At 41.5% G+C, this 23,522-nt stretch overlaps 1 protein-coding gene across 1 annotated transcript; it reads left to right on the top strand.

The window, feature by feature from the left end:
- Positions 1 to 21,486: 21,486 nt before the first annotated feature.
- Positions 21,487 to 22,156, top strand: LOC118676436 (ferritin, heavy subunit-like). Its single transcript, XM_036350361.1, has 2 exons — positions 21,487 to 21,755; positions 21,958 to 22,156. The coding sequence occupies exons 1-2, from the start codon at positions 21,487 to 21,489 to the stop codon at positions 22,154 to 22,156; spliced, it is 468 nt and encodes a 155-aa protein (XP_036206254.1).
- The last annotated feature ends 1,366 nt before the right edge of the window (positions 22,157 to 23,522 follow it).

Genomic DNA, 23,522 nt, shown 5'->3' with positions numbered 1-23,522 from the left:
CATCTGCCCTGCTCTGTGCATGACAGGGAGCAGTGCCCCAACCCCCTGATTGGCCCTACCCTGACCGTGACTGAGGGTGGCATTGCAACCTCCCAATCCGCCCTGCTTTGTGCATGACAGGGGGCGGCGCCCCAACTCCCCACTGGGCCCTGCTCTGAGCCCGACCAGGGGCTGCACCTAGGGATTGGGCCTGCCCTCGGCCACCCGAGAGCAGGCCTAAGCCAGCAGGTCGTTATCTCCCGAGGCGTCCCAGACTGAGAGAGGGCACAGGCCGGGCTGAGGGACCCCCCCCCCCTCCAGTGCACAAATTTTTGTGCACCGGGCCTCTAGTATGCATATAAATTCCCTGCTTAATCTCTCTTCATCCCCTCTACCCCCACCTTCCCTCTGAGATTTCTCAGTCTGTTCCATGCTTCTATGTCTCTGGATCTAATTTGCTCATCAGTTTATTGTGTTCATTAGATTCCACATATGAGTGAGATCATTTGATGCTTGTCTTTCTCTGACCAGCTTATTGCATTTAGGATAATACTCTGGACCAGTGGAAGCCAATCCCTCCACCCAGAATTCTCAGAAATCTGACAGAGAAGTGGGGAAGGCTTGCTATTGTCACTGTCATAAAACCCAATTGCTTCAATCCCCACAAATATAAATTAGGGCTTCTGGGCAGAGGGATTTGGCTCCCGACCTGGCCTTAGCTTCTTGGCCTTGAATGGTCTCTCACAGCAGGAGCACAACATTTAGTCACCAGAACAAACTGGTGTTCCCACTGCAAATGCAGACTCTCTTTCTTTCTGTCTGTTGGAGCAGGTGATGATTCCCTTGGAAGTCATTTTGGAGAAAGTCTTCCAGCCCATGGGGCCCTCATTAGGCTTACTCGGTGCTTAATGTCTGCTATCTTATATTGCCTTGTCACTATGTCCTAACTCCACAACTATTAAGTTTTACAGAAGGGTGTGGGAGGAGGGAGGACCAACGCTTCTTCAATACCCAGTATGGCCACCTGTACGCAGTATGTAGTGGGCATGTACTCCATGTAATTTTTATTTTGATGATAATTACAGTCACTCTCCACCACTGCTACCTGGTATATGCCTTGGAATATTTAGGCATGCCAAGTAGGAAATCACTAATTGGAGAGAAAAGCCCTCAGTCACTTTAAAAAGTGCCTTCTTCTTTAAAAATCCTCTGGACCAGTTGAAAATGAACATGTTTTTCTGATAAGCACAGGTTCTCTGTGACCCTATTTACAAATATCAAAAGCAGAGAAGACCTTTCAGAGCTAAATCTGAAGCAATGATGACTACAAGCCCCTGAGACCACTCAGGTTCAAGCAGACATCCATCCCCACCTCAGCTCAGATTCACACCCTGACTGCTCCCTCCCAGCTAACCTGGAAGCCCAGGGGTGTGGTAGGCCAGGCACACAGGTCCAAGGCATGTGCCTTGTTTTTGTTGGCCCAGTGGTGCCCACACTTCACCCTTGGAATAGCCTACAAGCGTTTTTGCTCCATGTGCCTGCACTGGCATAGAGAAAAAGCAAGGTCCATTCTAGGAAGGTGGGCCCAGGGGAGCGGGGGCCCGCTGAGGAGTTCAGTGTTCTTGTCATGGAATCATCTGCTCTGGGTGGAGGGCAAAGCTAACATATTGCACAACTCAACAAGGCGCCTTGCTTAATTAGGGCACGATCTGCTTTCTCCCCTGGGTGTGTGTCCTATTCATGGCTGTACCTCACCAGCACCCATTTCACCACAGATTTCTTTCTGGCCATTGGCTGCACCTGTAGGGGAGTATAAGGTTCTGACTCAGGTTCTATTGCAGACCAACTCAGTCTAAAACTTTGGTGACAGAGCCCAGGCCTCTCTCTTTTTAAAAAATTTTAAACCCTCACCTGAGGATATGTCTTTATTGATTTCCTTAGAGAAAGAGGAAGGGAGAGAGAGAGAGAAAGAAACATCGATCAGTTGCCTCCCAAACACACCCCGACCAGGATCAAACCCACAACCTTTGGTGTAGGAGACAATGCTCCAATCAACTGAGCCGCCCAGCCAGGCTTCTCTCTTTTTTTTACAGTCCCAGGCCCCTGCAGCATGTCCCATGCAGTGCCTTCTTCCATATTTGAGTCACCTTTCACACGTGCAAAGCAGTAACTTCTGACACCTACTTCCCAGACCCCCCACAAGACTGCCCTCACTTCTGGACTCAGTCACAAACTCTGGGGTTCCCAGACCACCTGGCACTTCTTACCAACTGGCTATAAATTCAGAGGTTCCCATAACCCCCTCAGGTTTGATAACTCACTCAGATGACTCAAAAAAACACTATACATGTGATTCAAGTGTTATCATAAGTAATATATAAATCAGGACCAGACAAAAGACTTGGGTGAGGTCCTGGATGCGTTTCTCTGCCCTCTCCTCATGCCCTCAGGATGTATTGCCTTCCTGGGACATGGATGTAGTCACTGACCAGGAAGTTCCACTGAGCCTTGGAGTCCAGATTTTTTATTGGGGGGTTATTCCAGGGGCATCATTGATTAAATCATTGGCCAGGACATTGACTCCTGGGAGGTGGGGCTGACCTCACAGGGCTCAAAGACCTGATCCTCTACTGATCTTGTTGGACTTCAGGCATGGCCAGCCCTGTTCTGAAGTGCCGAGGGCCCACCAGAGATCACTTCATCAGCATAAACCATCAAGGTTCAGCACAATAACAAAGATGTTCCAACCACGGGGGAAATTCCAGGGGTTCAGAGGCCCCCTCCCAGGAACTCGGACAAAGGTAGATCAGGTTCTTTACTCTGGAGGAGGCATGTGTCTACCTGCCTGAGTGTTCCTGTGCTCACGCATCTCTGCGTCTCCTGCCACGCAAAGAGTATCTCCTTATCGTGACGTTGCAAAGTCCTTCCCTCTCTGGCCTCCTCTCACCTTCCCAGCCCTCCCTCCTGCCACACTCCACTGCTCACTCTTCCCCGGACACCACGCCCTGTGTGACTTCCCAGGTGCATTTCTGCCCTCATGGCCTGACACAGACTCCTTTATAACCAACACCCGGGCCCCTCCTCAGAGAAGCTCTCCTCAGAGAACTACCCAGCTTCACAGAACAGGGCTGCCGGCTCAGTCTTTGGTGTAGCCAAGCTCTTCACTCAATCTTGTTTCTATAAGCATGATTAATATTATTACTTATCTACTTAATAGTTTTTCCCAATTGATTTTCAAGACTGTGTATACATTACAAATGCGTTTTTGGCTACAAGTAACTAAAAAGCCTGGCTTAAAGCATAAGGACGTTTCTAGGTTACTTAAGCAATTGGGAAATAACTGGGCCGAGGCCCAAAGTGCTGAAGCCACTCAGTGATGCTGCTGGGGCCCAGGTCCTTTCTGTTCTTCCAATCTGGCATCCTTGGAGAGGTAGGCTACCTACCAAGTGTTCATCATTTAAGGGAAAAAGACAGCAGCTGCCGCAGTTGCAGGAATCAGGTGCCTTCACGACAGGAAGGAAAGGAGGAACTTTCTCCTCCTGCACTTTTTTCGCCTTTCAGTAAGGAAAATATATTTGAGTAGCCCTTAGTAGACTTCCTTTTACATCTCATTGGTCAACACAGGACCACAAGTTCTCTCCTAGACCAACTCCTGGAAAAGAGAATGAATTGATGCCCTTTGAGCCAATTATGAGACATTCCCTAAAACTGATGTGTTGTTCCCTGAACTTAATTAGGGTTCCCTTAGGAAGAAAAATGGTGGGAATGGTGGGAGTTTTTGGTATGGAGTACATGTATTATTTGTCTTTAAACAAGGAATAGGCAATCAAGAGCATGAGGAAGCGAAAGATGGATCAAGGAGGGGAAAAGGAAGCAGGCAAACAGTCTACGGTGGTAAAGAAGGAAGGAAGGAAACAAAACAGAAAGATTTGAACAAAAGATAAATAAAAATGCAAGGTTCTAGCTTGTAAAATTGAATGTACTTACAACTGAACCATATCATCATGTCTTACTATGCCTACTTTTCAAACTTTATGTAAAAAAATAAAATAAAATCTTGGTTTATTTTATTTTGTGGATCAGTAGAAACCAAAGATAATCCACTTTCTATCCAGAAGTGACTGTGACTTCATCACACACTTTCTGGCTTATTTCTGGCTTGCTCTTGGGGAAAATTCTCTTCACCTCAAAGTAAAGATAAGCCCAAACCGGTTTGGCTCAGTGGATAGAGCGTCAGCCTGCGGACTGAAGGGTCCCGGGTTCGATTCCGGTCAAGGGCGTGTACCTTGGTTGCGGGCATATCCCCAGTGGGAGATGTGCAAGAGGCAGCTGGTCGATGTTTCTCTCTCATCGATGTTTCTAGCTCTCTATCTCTCTCTCTTCCTCTCTGTGAAAAATCAATAAAATATATTTAAAAAAAAAAAAGTAAAGATAAGCACTTCCTCTGAAGGTGATAGTCAAACAGAACAAAATTAAATAACAAATTTTTGCAAACTTAATTTTTCAACAGAGTAATTTCTCCCAAACCCTCAATACTGATGTTCTTGTTGAAGTACTCTTTAGATTTTTAGGCAGTTTAGATGCTTCAGCAATCACCTTCTAAAAAGCCCAGATTGACAAGCCTTTCTCCTATGATGCCAGGTACTAAGATGAAGTTTGCACCCCTCACCACAATGTCTAAAAGCAGAGAGAGGCTCAGCTAGGCAGTGGGTGGTGGTGTTTAGACTATTCTCACCTCCCTGCTGCCAGGTGGATCCAAGTTTCAAAGGTTTTGACAATGAAACTCACAGGGTATATGTGGTTTGGCTTCATTCTTCAAGTATAGATGCCCCACAAGGTCAAATCAAAACTGTTGAACTAGTGTCATACAAGAAGAGGCTGAATCTTCAGAAGTAATATAATGTGTAACATAATACACTGTGTGCTTCAAATTCATGTCAACTGAACCCAGTGGACTTCTCACAGCCCAACAGATCCACCTCCCTGACCACCAACAGCCTGAGATCATAAGCCAGCAAGTCAGCCCTTGTGTTCAGTACTGACTCACAATGAAGGGCACCTTGAACCTTAAACAAACTCCATTGATGGAAGACCCTGCCGCCTTAAACCTATTTCCAATATTCAGTAATGATATAAATCCTTGAAATGTATACCCATATGAAGCCATTATAAATAAATAAACATATCAGATTCTCAGATAACATCCTTTCATTAAAATGTTGATGAGATGCTAAAGGAACTTAACTCCTGTTTCTATCAATTAGCCTATGGTAAAATTAGTTTCATTATATGTTTTGCTTAAAGTCATAGGACCCGTCAATGATGTTAAGGAAGGTCTTACTGCATGTAAAAGTATACAACATACTTATACACATATACACTGAGTGGCCAGATTATTATGACCACCTCATCAGTACTTTGTTGGGCCACCTTTTGCCTTCAATACTGTGGTGATTCTTCTTGACATTGACTCCACGAGACGTTGAAAGGTGGTGCAAGGAATCTGACACCATGCCTGATGAATAGCACTGTCCAGTTCTGTGAGATTTGATGGCTGTGGAACCAGCTGCCTGATGGCTCCTTTAACTTCACCCCACAAATGCTCAATTGGATTGAGATCTGGTGATTGTGGGGGCCACCTAAGCAAGGTAAAGTCTCCCTCATGTTCTTGAAACCACTCCTGCACAATACGAGCACCGTGGCATGGCACATTGTCTTGTTGGAAGAAGCCGTCTCCATTGGGATACGCCATCAATATGATAGGATGAACTTGATCAGCAACGATACTTAGGTATGTTGTGCCATTCAGACATTGTTCCACACGAATTAAAGGGTCCAAATTATGCCAGGAAAACATGCCCCAAACCATAACACTGCCTCCCCCAGCTTGAAGAGTTGTACTCATGCATGTGGGGTGCATGCTTTCATGCTGTTTCCGCCAAATTCTCACTCTGCCATCTGCATGATGCAACTGGAAAAGTACTTCATCTGACCACATGACTTTTTTCCAATGCTCAACTGTCCAATCCTTCTATTCCTGTGCGAATTGGAGACGTTTTATCTTGATAACCGCAGACAGCAAAGGTGTTCGAACAGGCCTTCGGCTTCCATATCCCATATGATGCAGTGTACGACTAATTTGCCTACAAACGTCAGGTGGTCATAATAATCTGGCCACTCATAATAATATATATCCCACGTTCAAAGGCTGTTAAATTGTGTTGTTTACCCATATCTTCAGGAAAAAAAAAATCACTTCTGTTGTAGTAAACAACCTGCTTCCCTATTTATAATGGTCTGGCCCTCTAGCAATTTCAGCATGAAATTATAGCTAATTTGCCTACAAATGTCAGGTGGTCAAAATAATCTGGCCACTCAGTGTATATATCCCATGCCTGTACATGGTTCAGAATGTTGCTTTTTCACTTAATGATGTGACTGGCAGAACTTTTCATATCAGCATATTTAGATCTATCTCATTCTGCTTAATAGCTTCAAAATATTTCATGGCACCTATATTCCTTAATTTATCTAGTCACTTATTTTTGTATATAGAAGGTTTATTTGCCTCCCCCATTTTTTGGCTATACATATATATATATCCCATCCTTAGGGTAAATTACTGGAAAAGGATAAAAACATTTTAAATTTTGACAGGAATTTCTCACCAAAAATGTTGTACAAATTGACCCTCCCATAGGTACCATGGGAGACCACTGGGTAAATATTATCCATACTGGGTTTTATCAAGCTTTATTTGTTATATAAATGGCCATTTATACTGCATTGTTATTTTGATTTTCATTTCTTTAATTATGAGTGTAAATGAGAAATTTCTTCCATGTTTGGTAGCTATTTGCATTTTTATTGTTATAAACTGGTTGTTGATAGTATATTTTTCAATAAAATTATTGTGAGGAGATTTTTTTATTGATATGACAGAGCTCTTTGTACAATAAGGAAAAAGCCCGTGATCTATTATATTGCTAATTTTCCCAGTATCCTGCTTACCTTTTGATTTTGCGTATATTTTATGTAAAAGTTAAAAAAAACTTCTTTTCCAAAATTATTTAAATTTTTCTTCATTAATTCATTACTTATGGCCTTTTGAAATCAACCATTTTTTCTTAGAACTTACAATTATAACTATTTTTAATATGTAACACTGCTTTTAAAAGATGATGGCTGTTAATTCATAAACTCAGTGATTCCCGGATGATGTTACTGTGAAACATTTGGCAGTTGCAGGTGAACTTTTGTCCTTTATTCAAGAAGACAAAATTAAATGCCATTAACTGCTTGTCCTTCCACTACATTGAAGTGAAAGACCGACCACTGAGGAAGCTGCAAGCCAGTTAAATAATTATATAAACCGTCATGGCAAAAACTGTCAAGTTTCCTGATTTTTTTATTGTGAGAGATTCCTGGGCTGTTACAGCCCTAATTAAATCTACAATTTACCTTATTTGACTGTAGTGTCATTTCATTTTTGTTTAATTAGGGTAATATGCCTTTTGCTGAAATACTTTGAAGGAGTGTTGTAAAGGCTATAGAGAAAATTGCTACAAAAGAAGTTTTGAAGATATTTACTGAGGGGAATATAGTTATTAAATAATGACAAAAAATTTTAGTCATACTTTCTTTCAATATAAGATATTTTAAAGTATCTTACCTGGGCCCTAAAATTCTCACTACATATTTTAAAGAACTGAAAGCTATCAGGAATGCTTCTAGCTGAAAGTAACAGAAAACATGAGTAACCATAACTTAAGCAATTGGGTATTTGTATGTTTGCTAGGGCTGCTGTATCAAAGTACCACAGATTGGGTGTACTAAACAGAAATTTATTGCCTCACTAGAGGCCTGGTGCACGAAATTCATGCATGGGTAGGGTCCCTGAGCCTGGCCTGTGATGGGGGCCGATCAGGGCCTTCTGGCTGCCAGCTGGGGCCTTCTTTCCAGCTGCTGGCTGGATCCTCCCTTCCCCAAGCTGCCAGCTGCCAGCTGGGACCTCCCTTCCCCTGGCTGCTGGCCAGGGCCTTCCTTCATTCATGCTGCCCCCTGGTGGTCAGCACATGTCATAGCGAGCAGTCGAACTCCCAATCAGTCGAATTCCCAAGGGCGTAATTTGCATATTAGCCTTTTATTATATAGGATAGTCCCAGAAGCTGGAAGTCCAAGATCATGGTGCCATCAGGGTTGGTTTCCTTTGAGTCCTCTCTTCTTGGCTTGTAGATGGCTATTCTCTTGCTACCTCTTCACATGGTCTTTTATCTATGCTCCAGCATCCCTGGTATCTCTTAGTGTGTCCAAATTTTCTTTTCTTATGAGAACACCCATTACATTGAATTAGAACCCACTCTTGTGTCCTCCTTTTAACTCAATAACCTCTTTAGAGACCTTATTTCATAACATGGTTACATTCTGAGGTACTGGAGGTCATTACTTCAATATTTGAATTTTGTGGAGACACAGTTCATCCCAAAACAGTATTTAATTATCAATAGCATGAAGTGTTGAGGTAGGCATTCCAGGGCCTGGTGTAGGAGCTCACCAATGTCAGAACCAGCATTTCTGTGTTCCTCACTATATTTCCCTCATTCTTACAAGATGGCTGCTGTACCCCTGGCAGGCATTGCATTTGAAATCAATCGAAGAAGAAATAGGAAAAAGTGGTGGCAGAGTTTTCTGTTTCCTTTAAAAAGAAAGAACTGTCATGGGGCATTTCTGGTAGGCTTCCGTTTTCACTCCTTTGGCCAAGACTGTGTCACATGGCCATTTATGGATGCAAGAGAGCCTGACATGCTCAATACTTACGTCTACAGTGGAGTTAGAAAAGAAATAAGGAAGATAGGAGTTGAGTTAGGCAATAATATCTGTCATCTGGATTCTTCTCTGATGTCCTGGGTCCATGCTTTCCTTTCTTTTGTGTGTGTGTATAATTTGTAGTTCTGGTGCCTTTGAGAATGGTTCAAGTCATGCTAAAAATTACTGTGGTGTGAACATTTACCATATATCAAATGAGAAATTAATCTTCATTCACTCACATTAATGCTATATAATATTTTTAGTGTTCTATAATTCCAATCCTAATGTAATGAATATGTATTAACTTTACATTTTAAAGAAACAATGGTTGTGGGGGGAATCAAATAACAATAACATAGAAATTTAACTCTTGTTAGTGAACAAAAAGATTCATGAGTTTTTTATTTTGACACCAACATAGAAGCTGAGAATATGAGAAATCCACTATGCAGAACACATGAACTGACAAGGGACCCTAAAGGTCATCTGGTCACCTTTTTTCTATCTGCAAGAATACAAAGGCCATTCAGTAAATTAGTGGGAAAGTCCTAATGAAAGCCCAGATCCCCCCATTCCTAATATAGCATTCCCTATCCCACTTTATTCTTTCTCTTAGAAAGACGAATACATTATTTAAAATATGTTTAGAAACCTGTAGTCTGTAGCATAACAAATGTCCAGCTTCCTTCAACAAGGGACCTCCCATTAAGGTGAAGCCTGTGGCAACATTCTGAGGGGATTTGTGGACCTCAAGCCCTGTCCTTCGGTCCCAGCTACATTGGGCCTATCTTGGTATACTGTATACCTCAAAGGAGGAACCCCACAACTATAATAAAGGCTGACATTCATTGAGTGCCTACTATGTGTGCTAGACACTGAGCTCCTTTGTTCTTAATCCTCATAAAAACTCTGCCAAGGAGAGTCATTAACCCATTTTATGATGAGGATATTATTAAGGGTTGCACTGTATTTCCAAAAAAGACCTGTTGAAATCCCAGACCACTCCACCCCACTACCTCAGAATATAAATTATTTGGAAATAGGGCCATTGCTGATGTGATTAGTAAAGATGAGGTCATACTGGAGTAGGGTGGTCGGCAAATTCAATGCAATTGGTGTCCTTATGAGAACAGGAGACAGACACACAGGGAGAAGAAGGCTATGTGGTGGCAGAAAATGGATTGGAGTGGTGCACCACTAAACCAAGGAATGCTAAGGATTGCCAACAATCACCAGAAGCCAGGGGAGAAAGAGAGAGCATGGCCTTGCCAACATCTTGACTTTGGACTCTGGCTTGTAGAACTGTAAATCTATGTTCAATAAATTTCTGTTGCTTTAATCTATAAAGTTTGTGTGTTGACTGTACACAAAAGTGGACCAGGTATTCCATCAGCAGAAAGGATTTATTCAGAAAAAAGAAAGGGTTGCAATCCAGTAAGTGCAGGTTAAGTCTTATTCTTTAAAGAGGAGAAGAGGAAGTTAAGGGTAGAGGCTGTTATAACCAGAGAGCTCTGTTGTAGCCTTAAAGTTCTTTCTGTAGGGCTTTCATGAATAAAATAGGATGTGAAAACTTCTCCTACAGGCCCTCTCAACTTCTGTCTTGCTTAAAGTCACTGTCGACTTTTGACATTTCTCACTTTTGATCAATATCTTTTCTGAAAGCATCACTGATCAGCAGTCAAGTCTTGGGACTCAGTGGCTTTTTGTCCCTAATGCCAAGAAGGACTTCTTCTGGGTGTTGTATATCATGTTGTACAAAAGGTGCATGGTCCAGAATCTGCTCATGTCCAGGCTCAACTTTGTTCAGAGTTTAACAACAAGAAGAATACAAAACAACATTTAAAAACAGCAGAACAAACTTAGTTTATATAATGATTCTAAACCAGGAGCTCAAACCTGAAAGAAGTGAAATAAGGGGTCATTACTGTCTTAGACATCAAAACTCTTGATGACAGGTGTAACAACCAGAGAGGTTTACCCTTTCCACTATAAATTGGGATATGTGGGGGCAAAGGCATCTTCCTTCCAAGAAAAAGAAAGGGAAATAAAGTAAGAAGCAAAGGAAAGAAATGTATAGGCAGGTCCAGTCATTCTGGGAAAGCTGTCTCCAGATACAACCTGCTTCAATTTTTTGACAGCTGTAATTTCAGTCACCAGACTATGCCATTCCAGTCAGTGTTTGACGCTATCATTAGGTGTGCCACATGAATCCAAGAGTATACTCCCTGGAGATTAACAACACAGGGGTTAGAGCACAGCAGCTGTAGGGGCTCCTTCAGCAAGGCTTGAAGGAATTTTTTCCAGGAAACAAAGTCTCCAGGTGGTAGAGTGTGGTGTTCTAGGTTTCATCTCCTTGGAGCACACTGTGTAAAGATTGTTCTACCAAAGCATGGTTATTTTCTTTATAAAATAATATATTTTATTGATTTCAGGGAGGAAGGGAGAGGGAGAGAGAGATAGAAACAACAATGATGAGAGAGAATTATTGATCAGCTGCCCCCTGCATACCCCACATTGGGGATTGAGCCTGCAACCCAGGCATGTGCCCTGACTGGGAATCGAACTGTGATCTCCATGATGCACTGAGCCATGCTGGCCTGGCAAGCATGGTTATTTTAAATATAAGCATTAGGCCTCTAAAATGTTGACATATGTCTTCCTTTATCAACTGTGGATCGAAAGAAGCCAAAGCTAAATGCATGGGGGAGGGATCCGGTAATTATTTCAAAAGGTGAGAGTTTATGAATTCCGAAAGGGATGAGTCTGAGACTTAGAAGGACCAATAGCAAAGATTTCATGCAAAGTATTTGAAGGGTCTCTATAAATGTGGCCAATAGAATGTTATAGGAGGTACACTGTGGATTCTGCCAACATCAGTTAAAAGTTTTGCTCATAAAGAGGATGGCAGCTGATTCCATTGGAACAAATAATCAGTGCTGCCATGTTCAGCTGTAGTGCCCTCAGAAATGGAACAAATAAACATACTGAAGGGTTATTTAGTTCACCTAATTAGCTATTTTGACAGCTACTGTCAAATTTTAGCATTAGTCCCCCCTTTGGGGAGAAATAAATTCTGTCATGATATTTTCTAAGTTTCAGCCTAAAAATAAATAGGGGCAGGGAACTTAAAGTAAAAAAGTATGTACCTGTTAAAGGGCTTAAGAAAAGGGAGTAAGTTCAGAGACAGAAATTTGTTGAGGTTTATTTTATTTTATTTTATTTTATTTTATTTTATTTTATTTTATTTTACTTGGCAGAGGTTCTCTCTACTTACATGTTATTTTCTTTTTTTTTCCATCACCACTTATCCCCTCTATGCCCTCTTCTACCTCCACCCCCTGCACCCCTGCAATCACCATACTGTTGTCCATGTCCATGAGTTCTCTTTTTTTTCCCAATCTCTCCACCTCCCACCCCACCCCCAACACCCAAGCAAAACAGAAACAAACTCATAGGTAGAGAGCAGGAAAACATCTCGGTTGAGGTTTATTTTAAATTCCCACTATTTGAACTATTTTATTCAACTGAGGCTGGATATGTTTTAGACCAATGGGTTAAGCACTGATGTGTAGCTCCAGTGTCAATAAGAACAAAGAGAGATTCATTCCCAATTTGGAGAAAGGTTTCTCTGAGCTGATTAAGAAGGAGAATTTGGAAAAATCCCTGTAGTTCTTCAGAGCCTTATTACAGGAAATTAGAAGGATCTTGGGAAACTGATCAAGAGACTGAGGACACCTTTAAAGGGGTGCTTACATTTGTGACAATTTCTTTTTTAATTCCCTGGATCTTTGTAATAGTAGCAGAAACTACTTTTAATTTTGTATCAGGTTCTTTATCTACTGCGGTTTACAATGAAAACTCTTAGTAGTCTTACATCTAGATGGCTCATCTAGGGCATAGGCATGCTTATTGGCTTAATTAACCAAATGTAGAGTGGACATGGTTTCCCATCCCATCTTGGTCCCTTTAGCTAAGAGGGGAAATTCTTAGTTCAGCCCATTAAGAAACAGAGTAAAAAACTGCCCCAATGTAATCAACTTCCAAAGGAAGGCCAGAATGCTCTTTAAAGACAGCCTAAATTCAATTATAATAGTCATGAACAGATGCATCAGATTTTCGCGAGCAACTCTGAATTTTGTTCCAACTTCCGGGCTTTGAAAAGCTATGACAATTGCTCAGTAGAGTGAGTTTTCTAGCATTTTACCAAAAATCAGAAGTTTGTTTTTTTCTAAGTCCCTTTCAGGATGCCCCCATCAGGCAAGCCTCATCCAATGCTGACCTTGGCCTTCATTAAATAGCAACTAAACTAGTTGATATGAATCAGAAAACCCAGGCTGGTAGGTTTGAATAACTAAATTAAACTCCTCAGTGAATCTATGAGGATCCTGTTACCTCAGGAAATTCTTTAACTATGGATTGTAATTCAGCTTTGGTTCAGAAAACAAAAAAGGTTGGGGTTGCCTGTCTGATGTGGCTCAGTGGTTGAGTGTTAACCTATGAACCAGAAGGTCAGGGTTCGATTCCCAGTCAGGGCATATGTAAAGGGTTGCAGGCTCGATCCCCAGTAGGGAGCTTATAGTTGGCAGCCAATCAATGATTCTCTCTCAGCATTGATGTTACTATCTCTCTCTCCCTCTCCCTTCCTCTCTGAAATAAATAAAAACATATTTTTTAAAAGACTCGGGGGCTTACTAGAATCCTCCAAAGGCTTAACTTTAAAAGGGAAGTACTAGCAGGTTCAGAGGAGAAGGGAGTGGGTCTCAGGGGGGCTAGGCACTGGAGATAGAGCCAGAGTCAAAGTCAGGAGTCCAGGGCAATGGGCCTAGGAGGTAAAGCTTGAGACAAAAAAAAAATGAACAAGGAGAGTGACTTCTTAGTTATACTAGTTATGGCTCTAAGGATACAGCCTGAGGTGAAGGATTCAGAGGAGGAGAGCCTGGTGGCTTCAAAGGTGAAAACTGAGAAAGGAGTTGGGGGAAGGGTGAGTTGGCGTCAAAGTTGAGGAACACAGGGCCCCAGAAGCCATCTCCACTTTCTTTAAAGTCCTTGGCTTGGGGGCCAGAGGAGGAAGAGGGCTGGGAGAAAACAATGGGGGGGAAGGGACATATGTAATAGTTTCAACAATAAAGAATTTTTTAAAAAATTATGTTAGCCTCCATTAATTCTAAAGCTTTATTTTGCAAAGAGGCAACTTCATATATCTGGTCATCTTTGGATAGCGCTTGCAATAGCACTTAAAATTGGCATTCTATTCAGTTTTTGCAATCTCAGGACTAGGATTGTCCAATTCACTTTTTGTTGTTGTTGTTGTTAATCCTCACCTGAGGATATTTTTGCCATTGGGTTTTAGAGAGAGTGAAAGGGATGGAGAGAGAGAGAGAAACATCTATGTGAGAGAGACACATCAATTCGTTGCCTCCCTCACATGCCTAGACTGGTACCCTGGATCGAACCTGCAACCCAGGTGCTTGCCCTTGTCCAGGAATCAAACTCGTGAACCTTCAGTGCACGGGCCAACACTCTAACCCCTGAGCAATACCTGCCAAGGCCCAATTCACTTTTAAGAAAAGTAAGTTAGGGAGTATCAAAGACTCCCTGTAATGATCATGGATGTTCTAAATTACCTTTGATTAGATCGGTTCAAAAATGTGCATGAGCCCTAACTGGTTTGGCTCAGTGGATAGAGCATCGGCCTGTGGACTGAAAGGTCCCAGGTTCGATTTCCGTCAAGGGCATGTACCTAGGTTACAGGCGCATCGCCAGTAGGGAGTGTGCAGGAGGCAGCTGATCGATGTTTCTCTCTCATCGATGTTTCTAACTCTCTATCCCTCTATCCTCCTTTCTGTAAAAAATCAATCAAATATATATTTTTAAAAAATGTGCATGAGGTGAGACAGCAATTTTTAAGCATAAATTCTGCCAGGATCCCATTGGAAGGTTGCCATGAAAATTTTTAGATAACTGAGATCCCATTTTTTGAGGCTTTTATCTAGAGCAGGGGCCCAAAACAGTCTAAAACACCTCAGCAACCTGCTTAATACCAGCCACTCTCACTTACCACAATCAGATACAAGAGGGATCAGACCAACAACTGAACAGCCAGTTCTAGTAGACACAGCCTGCTCTAAGAATCAGACCAGGTGCTGAAACACATTTCAATGGGCATTCTGGTTCAAGACAGAATCATACTGAAGGCTTACTCTGTTTCTGTAAAAACAACCTGCTTCCAGGTGGAATCAGACTAATGCTAGCATAGTACCTAAGAAACAGTCTGACCTGCTAAGGAGGCAGGCCAAATTGTTCATAAACATACAAGACCTTTTAACAAAACAAACAAAGAAAGGAAATAAGAGGAGACAAAAGAAAAGAAGAACCAAACCTTTAAAGAGTTCCCAGAAAAAGCCCAGAGATCCTCAGAATGCAAAAGCAGAAGCTCAGATAGAGAAGAAAATTTAGGCTCAATCTCTCGAGTTGGGAAGAAAATAATGAGCTCAAATGATCTGTGGAAACTGACACCTGTTTGCTCACTAAGCCCCAGACTTATAGGCTACTCTGGATCTTGGACAAATCTCCAAATATGTCAACAATAAACAAAAAGTAAACCAGGTATTTCATTGGAATAAGAATTTATTCAGGAACTCAGAGGAGGGCATTCCAAGAGTAAGACCTTCAGAGGCTATTGTCTGAGACCAGGAAGAAATGCTTAGCCCCCCTCCTGTGGGATGGCAAACATGCTCAACAAATACTCTTTTGATCAATCCCACTGAGCCCAGGACAACTGGAACTGCTCCTATAGAAAAGGCAGCAGGCTGTATCCAACTTGAACCTAAATCAGGCCACATTAGGGAGATCTAGAGTTGGAGGATATGGTAGAGACCGAGGAGTTTGGCTTTGAAGCAGAGATTAATTTCCTCTCAATGAGTGCCTGATAGCAAAATCTCTATGTAGGGGGCTTGCTAGCCCAAGCTACACTAACCTGCTTCCACCATAAAGACTCTCTTCAGAAGACACTTAAGGAAGAGCAGACAATATCAGAGAGGAGGCGGAGTAGCTGACAAGTGGGGATGGTACTCAGAGACCCTTGGACTGACCACGGCTACAACAGGACACTGAGAGCCAAACTTAGATAGCTCCTGACATTCACTGACACAAAAGTACCTCGGAAGAGGCCTGAAATCAGCAAAGAAAACAGTGTGCCTCAGACAGCATAATCTGCCTAGACAAGTTTCAATTTGCAGGCTTTAAAAAAAATGTTTTGTTTGTTCTTTTTTTAATATTTTCTTTCTTTTTCATGCTGTATTGCTTTGATATTATTATTGCTATTAAGATTCTTGCTCTTTTCTCTATTGTTTCATATCTCTTATTGGACTCCTTTCTTTTCTTAGTATATCTTTTCCCCCCTTTTTCTTTTATATTCTTTCTTTTGATTTACTTTTCTCTCTCTTCTTGTTAACTTTGCGTAACTTTTTTCTTTCTGTCTTCTTGTCTTTTTATTACAATTTTCCTTTTCCTACCCTCTAGTCTAATTTTTTGCTCTCCCTTATTTCCTTTCAGAATCTTTTTACTGTCCATTTTCTCTTCCAGTGACCTCTATATTATTATTTTACTATTAGCAATATTATATTTTTCTGTTTCTATTTTGTTTAGTATTTATGTTCTCTCATCTCTTTTCTAATTATTTTCTTTTGTGGTTGTTTTCACTGTTGTCATTGATGGAATCTTTTTTATGTTCCTGTTTATTTGTTTTTTGTTTTGTTTTGCCTGATCAGCCCCTACACAACAGCACACATGGTGTGATAGTTGCTGAGCCTCACAGTTAGCCAGCCTGAGAAGAAAGTCTTTCTTCCAAATTGGAAATGAGGAAGTAAAATTGTCCTTATTTGCAGATGACATGATATTGTACATAGAAAATCCTACAAAATCCACCAAAAAAATACCAAAGTTGATAAATGAATTTGGCAAAGTAGCAGGATACAAAATTGACATCCAGAAATCAATGCTATTTTTATACACCAATAATGATCTCCTGAAAAAGATACTGGAAAAACAATCCCTTTTATGATTGCAAAGACAACAACAACAAAATAAGACACCTAGGAATAAACTTAACCAAGGATGTAAAACATCTATACTTGGAAAAATACAAAATGTTAGAAAAAGAGATAGAGAAAGATACAACCAAGTGGAAGAATATACCTTATTCATGGATTGGAAGAATTAACATCATTAAAATGTCTATACTACCCAAAGCAATCTATAGATTCAATGCAATCCCTATTAAAAATGCCATGGGCATATTTTATAGATCTAGAACAAGTACTCCAAAAAGTTATATTGAACCAAAAAGACCCTGAATAGTCACAGCAATCTTGAGAAAGATGAACAAAGTAGGAGGGATCACAATACCAGTTATGCTACAAAGCTATTGTAATCAAAACAGATGTACAGGCACAAGATCAGGCATACAGATCAATGGTACAGAACAGAGATCCCAGAAATGGACCCAACCCATTATGCTCAATTAATATTTGACAAAGAAGGCAAGAGATACAGAGGCAGAGCTGCCTCAAACAGATTGTCAAACTGCAGCAGGAAGGCCGGGGAGGGTTGCGGGGCAGGAGGTAGGGGGGTAAGAGATCAACTAAAGGACTTGTATGCATGCATATAAGCATAACCAGTGGACATAAGACATTGGGGGGTAGGGGAGGCTAGGGGACTGTCTAGGGCGGGGGGATAAAATGGACACATATGTAATACCCTTTGTAATACTTTAAGCAATAAAAAAAAATAAATAAATAAATAAAAAAATAAAAAAAAAAAATAAAGTTTAAAAATACCATTTACGAAAGCACCAAAAAATAAAATACTTAGATATAAATCTAAAAAAAAAAAAAAAAAAAAAAAAAAAGAAGGCAAGAACATACAATGGAGTCAAGATAGTCTCTTCAATAAATGGTGGGAAAATTCAACAGGTACATGCAAAAAGAAAAAGAAAAGAAACTAGGCCACCAACACAAGAATAAACTCAAAATGGATTAAAGACTAAGTCATGACACCATAAAAACCTTAGAAGAAACCATAGGCAGCAAAATCACAGACATCTCATGTAGCAGAATTTTCATTGATACATTGCCTAGGGCAGTGGTCGGCAAACTGCGGCTCGCAAGCCACATGCAGCTCTTTGGCTCCTTGAGTGTGGCTCTTCCACCAAATACCGCGTGTGGGCGTGCAAGTACAGTGCGATTGAAACTTCATGGCCAATGCGCAGAAGTCCGTATTTTGTAGAAGAGCCACACTCAAGGGGCCAAAGAGCCACACGTGGCTCGTGAGCCGCAGTTTGCAGACCACTGGCCTAGGGCAAGAGAAACAAAAGTAAAGATAAACAAATGGGACTACATCAAAATAAACCTTCTATGAACATATGGGTGCACATATCCTTTCTGATTGGTGTTTCTGGTTTCTTGGGATATATTCCTAGAAGTGGGATCACAGGGTCAAATGGGAGTTCCATTTTTAGTTTTTTGAGGAAACTCCATACTGTCTTCCATAGTGGCTAAGATCTGGAAACAGCCTAAGTGCCCATCAGTAGATGAATGGATTAGAAAACTGTGGTACATCTACACGATGGAATACTATGCTGCTGTAAAAAGGAAGGAACTCTTACCATTTGCAACGGCATGGATGGAACTGGAGAGCATTATGCTAAGTGAAATAAGCCAGTCAATGAAGGAAAAATACCACATGATCTCACTCATTCAGGGATAATAAAGAACATTATAAACTTATGAACAATAATAGATACAGAGGCAGAGCTGCCTCAAACTGATTGTCAAACTGCAGCGGGAAGGCCAGGGAGGGTTGGAGGGCAGGAGGAGGGGGGTAAGAGATCAACCAAAGGAATTACATGCATGCATATAAGCATAACCAATGGGCATAAGACACTGGGGGGTAGGGGAGGCCAGGGGATTGTCAAGTGCGGGAGTAAAAAAAAAAGGACACATATGTAATACCCTTTGTAATACTTTAAGCAATAAAACAATAAAAAATAAAATAAATAAAAAGCTTCTGCACAGCAAAAGAAACCAGCATCAAAATGAAAAGGGAACCCACTGTATGGGGGGCCATATTTGCCAATGATACACCTAATAAAAGGTTAATTCCAAAATACATAAAATATTCATGCAACTCAACAAGACAAATAATCCAATTTAAAAATGGGCAGAGGACCTTAAAAGACACTTCTCCACCGAGTACATACAAATAACCAAGAGACATATTAAAAAAATGCTCAACATCACTAAATATGTGAGAGATGCAAATTAAAATGACATTGAAGTATCACCTCACATCTGCCAGAATGGACACCCTCAATAAATCAACAAAGGACAAGTGCTGGCAAGGTTGTGAGTTAAAGTGAACCCTAGTACACTACTGGTGGTAATGCAAACTGACGCAGTCACTATGGAAAACTGTGGAGTTTCTTCAAAAAAAATTAAAATGGAAGTTCCATTTAACTCCATTTTCCCACCTTTAGGAATATGTCTTAAGAAGCCTGAAACACCAACCAGAAAGAATATATGCACCCCTAAGATCTGAAACAGCCTAAGTGTCCATGTTGAGTGGATAAAAAAAAAGCTGTGGTACATTTACATCTTGGAATACTACACAGCTTTAACAGAAGGATCACTTACCCTTTGAGACAGCATGGAGGGACCTGGAAAGTATTATGCTAAGCAAAATAAGCCAGTGGGAGAAAGACAAATATCACATAATCTCATTTATATGTAGAATCTAATGAACAAAATAAACTGATGAATAAAATAGAATCAGATGCATGGATATGTGGAACAGACCGATGAATCTCAGAGGGAAGGGGACAGGAGGGCGTAAGAGATTGACCAAAGAACGTATATGCATATACGTATTGTCCATGGACAGGCAACAGTGTGGTGAAGGCCTGGGGAGGGGCAGTTTGTGAGAGGAGGGGGGGCGATAGGAGTAAAATGGAGGGGGACATCTGTAATACTCTCAACACTAAAGATTTTTTAAAACAGAAATCTATTTGGGAAAAAGAAAGGACTGTAGTCGTGTACGTGCAGCATGGTGAGCCATGTGCAAGTCCTTGAGATAAAGAGGAAGGAAGTTCTGTGCAGAGGGTAAGAGGAAGTTAAGGAGGGATGTTATAATCGTAGAGCTGCATCATAACCATAGAATTCTCCCTGTAGGATTTTTGTGTCCACCATAGAGTGTGAGAACTCCTCCCACAGGCCTTCCTGATTCCTGTCTTGGTTAAGGTCTCTCATAAATTTTGAAAGTGGTAGTTTGTTATGACAGCCTCAGGAAACTAACACAGATACTGAGGCTCATTAAGGAGAAAGCCTGCCCGAACCCACTCAGCCAGGGTTCAAACTGAGGTCTCCTAGTTCCAAGGGCCATGCTTCTTCTCTACTCTACATAGCCCATCAAGCCCAAATGAGTGCTGGAAACTGCATGATGGCTCTTCACCAACCACTACTGTGCCAGCAGAGACACATGGGAGGAGGGAAGGAGCAGGGTGCTCTTCCAGGAGAGAGCTCCCCCTTTTCTCATCGTGGCAGTTATGCTAGCCAGCTTGCTCAGAGCAATAACTCACATAGAATAACTGCAACTCAATGGTTCAGGGAAGAAATATTTATCCTAGGAATACAAACCTGGTTACAAAAGGCTTAATAATAGTAACAGCAATAGCAATGGCAGAATAATCAACCAGGTACAAAGCTTTGTTTATGAGTTCCGCCACTGAGTCAGATAGGGCAATGTTACACTGTCCCCATGCTAACTCTGCTCCTTGACACTGTTTCTCATCTGAGGAGATGGGGGCTCAGAGAGCTTAAGTGGCTTCCTTAAAGATCTGCATCAGAGAAGTGGGGATCTGTGTTTCAGCCCTGTGGACTGGCTCTATGCCAGGTGCTGCCCTGACATAAAACCATTACACAGGTGGAGCTCAGGAGACAGTACACAGTGTGCACTAGGCCACTTCTGTGAGGCTCCCAGACCAAGGTCTCCTCCTCAGCTTCTGGGGACGATGCATTCATTCTTTTAGACTCTGGGCTCCAGAATATTTATTAGTCAGAAAAAAAGACACACAAAACAAAACAGAAGAAAATGAATACAGAAAATTAGAGGATTGCCTGGGGGATCCTAGATTACATGGGAAGAGATGGAGGCGGTGCCCGCACCCCCACTGCTGGTACATGCATATTCAAAAATAACTAGACAAGTGGATAAAAGTCGAGCGTGCAGAGGAGGAAGTTGCCATGGGCTTACTGACCAGCACCAAGAGAGGAAAACTGGTTGGGGAGCAGAGTCCTCACGGACTGCACTTTATGTGCCCTTTCGGTGTGTCGGTAAGTTCCCAAAGCTTTCGTCAAAAATTCGTAACACCTTATTTAAAAGACTCTATTTCAGTCCAGCAGGTGTTGCTCAGTGGTTGAGCATGGACTAATGAACCGAGGTTCTTGGTTGGACCACGTGCCTGAGTTGCAGGCTCAATCCCCAGTAGAGGGCGTGCAGGAGGCAGTGGACTGATGTTTCTCAGCAATGTTTCTATCTCTCTATCCCTCTCCCTTCCTTGTTCTCTAAAATCAATAAAAACATTTTTATTTTTTTTTGAGCACAGCACTGTTTATGCCCGGTTGCCTGGTTTTCTCTAAAGCTATGATGGCAGCCAAGCACTTGCTCTCTGAGTGTAGTATTGCTATTAACCACTTGGCATCTTATGATGCTTATTTACCTATGACCTGTAATTCCACTGAAGATTCAGTAGAACCTCTTTTTGCCAATTTCTTTGAATACCAAGCTGAGGTGAAGTGGGAAAATGGAAAGCAATTCCTAAAACATCTAAGAAAATGTAGGAGTAAAATCTGCCTTCTAGTGTTTAAGAGGCCTGAGATAGATAACTGGCAAACAGGCATAAAAGCTCTAGAGAAGTGGTTCTCAACCTTCTGGCCCTTTAAATACAGTTCCTCATGTTGTGACCCAACCATAAAATTATTTTCGTTGCTACTTCATAACTGCAATGTTGCTACTGTTATGAATCGTAATGTAAATATCTAATATGCAGGATGGTCTTAGGTGACCCCTGTGAAAGGGTTGTTTGACCACCAAAGGGGTCGCAACCCACAGGTTGAGAACCGCTGCTCTAGAGTCTGCCCTGGAATTGAAGAACCAGTTAACCAAGCTCCTGCTAGACCTGAAGACCACAGCTTCTTCCAAAAATGAATATGGCATCTTATGCATTTTGGAAAAGTTCCTGGATGAACAGAATGATGATACAAACGACCTGCAATTCCAGCTAGGATACTGTAAGGAATTAGAGAAGCAGGCCTAGGAGGAGTAAAACCCATTGGAAAACCTGATGAAGGGTTAGGTGAATAGACCAACATCCGAAGGCAACAAAGCAAGTCTTCCCATTGTAGTCGGTCCCAAAATCAGCTACTTAAGAGTCATGTTCTTCTCCATTTGCCAGATGACTGTTTTCCTTCATTGGTGTGTATACAAATAAATATGCTTTTGCATTATACAAAAATAAAAATAAAAACTTTTTTAAAAAAAAATACTCTATTTCATTCTTATGCTCTCTATCCTTTCCCACAATGAATTTATATAAACCACAGGAAAATTTTAACTCGGGATTTCTCCCAAAACCTTGATCAGGGAACAAATATCTTTACATTCAAAAGAGAAATAAAAAAGAAAAGAAAAAAGAGATTGAAAATTTCCTCTGATGAGTTGATTTTCCACCACCTGCTGTGCTCTCTTCTCTAGGCCTTATTTTCCATTTTTTCAGACATCACGAAGCAGAAAAGAAACTTATCTTCTACAGACACATGCAGGATGAGGCACCCACATGAGGCACCCACCCACACACTGTAGGCTGTAAGGGGCGGGGGGCGGGGGGAGTTCTCATCATTTCACAGAGGGAAACCTCTCTCTGAGGAGACCAGAGAGAGAAGAGGTGGAATGTTTTGCTCACCAGAGACTGACAAAATAAATTAGAGAATCGGGGTCCATAAGGCCAAGAGGGAAAGAGAAATAATGAAAGAACAGTCACAGGGGGTGGGAGCATATGTAATAATTTAAACAATAAATAATTTAAACCTAAAATAAAAAAGAAAAAGGAAAGAACAGCCACAGAGAATATACCACCAACCTCTATCTCTCACAACCCACAGCCCTCTCTCCATGCTCCTGGAAACCCAGGTCTCAGGGATTTTATCTGGGATAGTGATGGGTAAAAAGATGGTTCTAGGAAGAATTGTTACAATCAAGCAAGAGTCTTGCATCTGATCTCAAACCTGTGTACACACACAAAAAAATGAAATTTATTTCTTTAACTAGAATCAATTTCCCTTTAAGTATCCATTTTATTTGTTGGCAGAAATTTGTTTTGAGCCTAGTCAGACCCTCCACTGCCTCCACACACCCACGATGGTGTTCAAGTAGAAAGCCAAGCTCACCTACAGCCCTGCCTTACCTCTGACCCACTTGTGGACAGAAAATCCTTCTCCTGGCAGCATCCAGAAACCCTGTGAGCTGCTTTGGCTCATCTTCCCAGATACACCATTTCTAGTTTTGCTTTTTTGTTAATTCCCTTTTACCCTGTGGCCATGCACCCGCCCCCGTTGCCACTGTATTATAAGCCACCTAGGACTCTGAGGAAACCTATTTAAAACACAAACGTAGTGAAAACTCTA

The sequence above is a fragment of the Myotis myotis genome, unplaced genomic scaffold (assembly GCF_014108235.1).
Source record: "Myotis myotis isolate mMyoMyo1 unplaced genomic scaffold, mMyoMyo1.p scaffold_m19_p_2, whole genome shotgun sequence".
NCBI classification, from domain to species: Eukaryota; Metazoa; Chordata; class Mammalia; order Chiroptera; family Vespertilionidae; genus Myotis; species Myotis myotis.
The sequence above is the reverse complement of the archived record's forward strand: the minus strand, read 5'-3'. Positions and strand labels throughout refer to the sequence as shown.

Coding starts and splice junctions, on each gene's coding strand:
- LOC118676436 (XM_036350361.1), top strand. CDS start 21,487: ATGGCAGCCAAGCACTTGCTCTCTGAGTGTAGTATTGCTATTAACCAC. Junction 21,756..21,957: donor GGCATAAAAGCTCTAGAGAA/GTGGTTCTCAAC, acceptor CCACAGGTTGAG/AACCGCTGCTCTAGAGTCTG.